Source organism: Athene cunicularia (assembly GCF_003259725.1).
Source record: "Athene cunicularia isolate RWA chromosome 10 unlocalized genomic scaffold, athCun1 chr10_part1, whole genome shotgun sequence".
NCBI lineage: Eukaryota > Metazoa > Chordata > Aves > Strigiformes > Strigidae > Athene > Athene cunicularia.
In genome coordinates, this window is record NW_020799112.1 from 16,130,086 (window position 1) to 16,136,085 (window position 6,000).

The following is a 6,000-nucleotide window of genomic DNA, read 5'->3' on the forward strand; positions in this document are numbered from 1 at the left end:
CATGGAACGAGGTGGCTGATGTACTGTCAGAGCTTTAGCAGAGCTTGACATGATGCGAACAGTCCTAGTTCCAGTGTACGTGAGTTAAAGATGTTCATTTGTTAAAGAATGAGCATTTTTATGACAATATGCACATTGCTGCAGGGCCCCAACCAGCAGCATTTCTTGGGCAACCTTCTTGTACTGGCTGGGATTGGTTCCTGCAGACTGTCCTGTTCTGTGAAGCAGTAAGGTTATGTGCTTTGGACTTCAAAGTAGCCATGGCCTTTGTCAGTGCATTTCTGCTTCCTACACATGGTTGTTCCTCTAGTTCAGATGCTATGCCAAGGATATTGATTATCACAACTTAAGATGGTTTCATTCTCACCGCCAAAAATGGTAACTTTCTGGAACTTTGTGCCTCTCTTGTTTTACAGAGAAACGGGAAAATGTCATGCACGTGCTGCCCCTTCATGGAGGCCACCTGGGATTTTTTGAGGGGTCTGTACTATTCCCAGAACCTCTTACCTGGATGGATAAGCTTGTGGTACAGTATGCCAATGCCATCTGCCAGTGGGAGAAGACAAAGTCTCACTGCTCAGACACAGAGCAGGCTGTATCTGGCCAGGAATAATTGACCCAAAGACTCTGAATAGCTTCAGTATATCTCCCCCTTTGGGAACATCTTGTTCCCTCACCTGCTGCTTCAGGTTCCCATTCTCCTTGGTATATCCTATGGCTGGGGTTTGATCGCAATGTTTTCTTCCCAAGTGGAGTTAAAGCAGAGGTTAATATCTGGTCAGAGCATCTTTACATATATAGTCACTTGGGTTTGTACTTTACTGCTCTGCTTGAAGAATTAAGATTGACTGTGACTTATTACAGGGTTACTGAGCTGAAGACTGCTTGCTTTAATATAGCAGAAGTTTCAAATGTCAAAATATCTTCATCTGCTGGTCAGACTTGATCTGCAGCATTTGTTTAGGTGTAGGTGACAGGGTAACTGTGGCTCTGCTCTCCTCGGTCCTGGTGCTGGAAAAGCCCTGTATTAAGCTACAAGCCAGTGAGTGGTTCAGTCTGTAAGCCACTGAAATGTGGCTTGGAAAAACAGATGCTTGACTGCAAGTGGAGTTCCAGCCTTGCACCATCTCAAGGGAGCCTTTTACTTCCTAGGAATGCACTTACACAAGTCAATCGGTTTAAAAATACATAACTTTTCATGCTTCAGCTATCTTTGGATTGGGGTGTCTTTATGCTGGGACTCCAGGTAGAGAAAAGCTGCAGGCTGGTAATACCAGTTAATGTTTCTATGTAAACATGTTCTTACACCAAGACTACATCAGTCACCTTCTTGTCATCTTCGCCTCTTTTTAAATATAGCCATCTTTTTAGCACTGGATATTATTTCTTTTGACCCAGGACTTTTTAAAGCTGGCTCTGGCTTCCAAATGGAAACCCTGTGATTAAGAATCTGTAGGATCTTTCTGTGAGGTCAGTCTGTTTTTAAGAATATTTCGTAGAGAATTATGTACTCTGTTAGGGATTAATTTGTTGAGGGGGAAGGTATCTATTTAGATTTACTCCCCTTATGTCATGGTAAATTACACAAAAATTCTTCCCTTTTCAAAGCATCAAATGGTTTTCAGACACATGACTCGCCTTACAGTTGATGGGGAACTGGATGTCTCTAGCCCCGTGCAACTAAAATGATATCTTTGCATGGCTAACTACTTCTACTATATCTCTGTGAATGATGTAGGATTACTGGTTCCCGTAAGACACTGGGCTCTTCCTTACTTTTAATTTCTTTTCCACGCCCAGACATTCTCTTCTAGTTTAATGTGCAGAGTGAAGTGTGAAAGCTGTTTGCAGGAACGATGCCTACTCACTTGTGCTTTTCCCTCAAGTGGCTGTTACAGTCTGTGCCAAGATGATTATTAAAGACTCTAGTCTATCCCCTGGAAGGAAAGTTGTCCCATGACAATCTGGAGACTGAAACTTTGTGGTCAATCTTTTTTTTACAGTTTGTTCTGTCAATATTGTAGTCTTGTTAATCCATCCTTAGGACTTCTTTATCGGTGTCAGTGAAGTTGTTCTTCTGTCATGCTTCCCACATCAATTAGCACTTTATTGCTTCAGCCTTGGTCCATGTTCCAGGCGCTTTAGTTTATAGCTTAAGGGTGAAACAAGCTGCAAGACTTCAGCCTGATAATATAGGGGAACAAGCCTTCTGGACTGCCCTGTCCCTGAACTTCAGTAGGTTGGAGAGGTGGGATTTTGTTTTAATAAAGCAATAATTAACTATTGTAGCAAAGGTGCATTATCATATCAGGAAATTCCTTTCATTTGCCTTAGGCCAGATACCTTGGCCTGTTACAATGAACTGTGGATATCTGCACATTCTCCATGATAGTAAATACAGGTTTCCTTTTTTCTTCAAAGAAAAGATGTGACCAAGTAAAGCTATAGCAAGACTTGGCCATGCTTGTGGCTGTTCCTTAAGAACTATTTTAGGGCATCAGTTAGCGAGGATATTCTTAGCTGATGGATATCTTGTCTCCATGTTGTTATCTTCTTATTCATACTGCATCTGTATATCACTAAAATCTGTCATAAAAGACATTTCAGATTTTTGCTTAAGTAGCTGTTCATGTAATATTCATTGGATATGACTTAAATATCTTCTCACTTCAATAGAAGTGGAGTGTAAACAACACTTGTACACATCAAATAGATACAGTATAAATTTAGGTGTGTAGGGGGAATATGGTTTTTATCTCCAGTGGGTTACAACTTTAGAAGTGTTTTGACTTTCATAGTATGCTACAGCTGTAGCTTCCACGGGTCATGGCTGTCTGCCTTGAAACAGAACTGTCCATCTTGTGCTTCGTGTGTCCTTCTTCAATCCTGTTTTGCTGTGCTGAGTATCAACTTCAGACAGCTCTAGAGGAACAGAAGTTGTCCTCGGTACCAATACCACTGCTGAGGTGAAGAGCCCATCGTATGACCCAACATGTGAATACCTATGAAAGAAATATCGGTGTGCATCTGACCTCCTTTGAGAGCAAAAGATCTGACTTCCTCAACTTGAGAGCATTATCAAAAACAGGAGTGCTCTGCCCAGCTCCTCAAGTGGCTGAAGCTCTGCCTCCTTCCCCAGGACTCCAGACTGGCAGAACAGTTCAGCTGTTGATTAGCCCAGAACATGAAAGTCAGGAGGGTGAGAACTGGCTGGGTACTGTCTCGGAAGGTTAATGCTGCAATGAAGCAAAGCAAGTGTTTTGCCTCTGCTTTTTGGCCAAGTCGTGCCAGTCCTTCTGAAAGCAGACCTTTGTCCTGGGAAGCTTTTTCTTGGAAAAAAAATTTCCTCCTTCCATTTTGTAAAGATGATCATTCTTGACAGACCAGGCTTTCAAACAGTGTTTTCTGTTTCTGAGGTAGGAGGAAGCTACCTTCTTGTTAAATGTACCTTTGTTTCAAACTGATTTCAGCACAGCAGATGGCCAGTCAATGAATGACCTGTTTTTAAGCAAGTCTCCTAAAATAAGGTGAGCAACTCTCAAAGTAGCAGGAGCTGTAGCTTTCTCTAATCAAATAGATTTTTTTCTTTAAAGTTGGAGGATCTTCTTGAGGAATACTCCTTCCTGTCACCTAACCCAAGCCTTCATATTTGAGAAGTGCTGATGCTGCGGACCTTCTGAAACTCTCAACTACAGAAGTAATATGGGTCTCTGTCTTGCTCTTTTGACCTATTTTTGCACTTGCATCTACAGTTGTTCAAACCACTTGTGATTTGATCAACTAATTCTAGCCTCTTTGGGGAAGAGCTTTTGTCATGGGTTCTTTGTGTAAGGTGTCTGGAGCTGAGGTTCAGCTTACTAAGCTTGTAGGTGGAAGCAGTGAGGAAAAAAAACCTATTCTCTCCATCTTGCTCAATTTGATGCTGCTTTCAAAGCAAGACTCATGGTGTCAGACTTGCAGCAGTAACTTAGAGTTTAAGGAATTGGGAGAACAGAAAGTTAATCTGCAGTGCATGTTATCTAAAGACCTTCAAAGAAGGGAATTATTAAATCTTGCTGCAGACAGTGACTGGCAACTGATACCTAGTGCCAGTACCCCAGGATGCATGGGACTTTGTCCAGTCCTCATCTGCAATACTCTTCTCTCCTAAAATAAGGCAACAGTAGTCTTGTGATGTGGGCCAGTGGTTTTCATTTGCCCAGTGAACTCACCTTAAGTGCAGTCTAAGTTTTTAAGTCTTAGAGGTGAAGTTGTCTTTCTCATCTCTTGTCAAGACAATGAGGTTGAAGTGTGCACTTGTAGATCATTACACTATAGTCTGATGTTGCAGTTCAAGATTACAGCATGATGAATCTGTTATATGCTCTGCTTAGTTTCAAACTGGATTTAGAAAAAGCATTAGCAGAGTGTACACACCTCTTTCCTGTGACTGCATGTGAGTAGCACTTGAACGTAAACCCTGAGGACTCTCTCAATCAGCGAGTTGCAGAACTGTTACTCTTGGATGGTTAGGCTGGTCCAACCATCACCTTTGTCAGTGTCTGGAGAGACCTGAAGATTGAACAGCTGGGACTTACAGCTTCTACTACATCAGATCTGCCAGCATTCTTAACAGTCCCTTGGTTACCTTCTAAACTGAAGGTGTTTTCAGATGGGTCTGGCAGTGTTGTAGTTGCCTGGTAAAGACAGACACTTGAACTTCCCTGCAGTCTCTTTCCTGAGCATTTTTCTGCAGTTTCTGTTTATGAAGCTCTAGGTTACAAAGACAGGGCATTGAGCAAAGATGTTGGGAACTACTAGCTCCAGTACTGAATTTAGCCAAGCTACCCGTGTCTTATCTGTCCTGGGTATGTCACAAGTTCCTAGACCACAGCCCTTTGACACGTGGTGCCTTGCCCCTTTTCTCCTTCTCCCTTGACATCAGCATATCTAGAGACTTCAGTAACAGCTCCATCAACGTTTGGGGCTTGGCTTTTTTGTAAATGAGTTTTCAGACACTAGGTAGAGAGACATCCCTGGCAACATATACTGTAACAGTGCATGCTGACTTAAAGGACCTTTGTGGGCAGCGTGCAACTAGCTACAGTCTATTTCAAGGCTTAAAATAAAACATATATAAGCAGTGGATTGCTTTCAGCTCTCTGCTCCCTCTAGCAGTACAGACTGAGTCATAGAAGGAGGGTTTGCTTTGCTTAATGTGTGACTTGTTACCTTACAGTCTCAAAGTGCTTGTGTCTAAATTTTCCAGCAGTGTAGCTGGAGGTAGATTGCCTAAGTGAGTACGTCTTGGAAAAAAAGAGTGAGCAGAGTAGCAACTTCAGGACTTAATTGCCAACCAGTTTAGTCACCTGGATTGCTTCCAAGTTTTTCTAGAAATATTATGCCTGTCTGGAGCTTATTGAAATTCTTCACAGTCTTTTTCCAGGAGACCAGAAAAGACCCTGGCCTTGTGCTGCATTTATAAGTTATTTCTTGTGAAGAGCATCTTGTTTCTGGCTTGATTCATGCTCCATGTGTCCTTACTTCTTAGGCAGGTCTGTTGGTTTAACAGGTCCTGGAGTCACAGTGACTCAAAGCAGCATCTCCTTCATGGCTTCTAGGTGAAAAGCAAACAGTGCTTCTTGGGGTGAGGACTTTCTGAGTTTTCTCTAAGCTTAGAATGCCTCAGAGCAACACCAGCCTAATGGAGGGGTGCCTTGTAACTGTACCCCTTTTATCACTGGGAATGTCTGTTACACTGGCCTGGACTTTCTCAGTTGTTGGGGGAGCTTAGGCATAAGTGCTGTCAGTGAATCAAAGCAGTTCCCAGCTTTCCACACTATGGGGGAAGGGTTGGTTTCTAGGGTTATCCTGAACAGTTGCATTTTGAACATCCGTATTCTTGGTTTTGCTGGTTAATCAACGGACACAAACACTGCAGTCCAGGGTGGCATTTATCAGGCTGGCTCTCATAACACTCTCCAAAAGTTCCAGCCCTGCATCACTTGTGAATAAAGGCTT

The 6,000-nt window shown here is 42.5% G+C and overlaps 1 protein-coding gene across 1 annotated transcript in view; it reads left to right on the forward strand.

Moving 5' to 3' along the window:
* ABHD2 (abhydrolase domain containing 2) overlaps positions 1 to 5,287 on the forward strand; it is a 41,337-nt gene extending 36,050 nt beyond the window's left edge. Inside the window, exon 11 of the mRNA XM_026856272.1 lies at positions 417 to 5,287. Within this exon, the coding sequence (XP_026712073.1) occupies positions 417 to 613 (197 nt within the window). The 3' untranslated portion in view covers positions 614 to 5,287. The remainder of the gene's footprint in view (positions 1 to 416) is intronic.
* Positions 5,288 to 6,000: the final 713 nt, after the last annotated feature.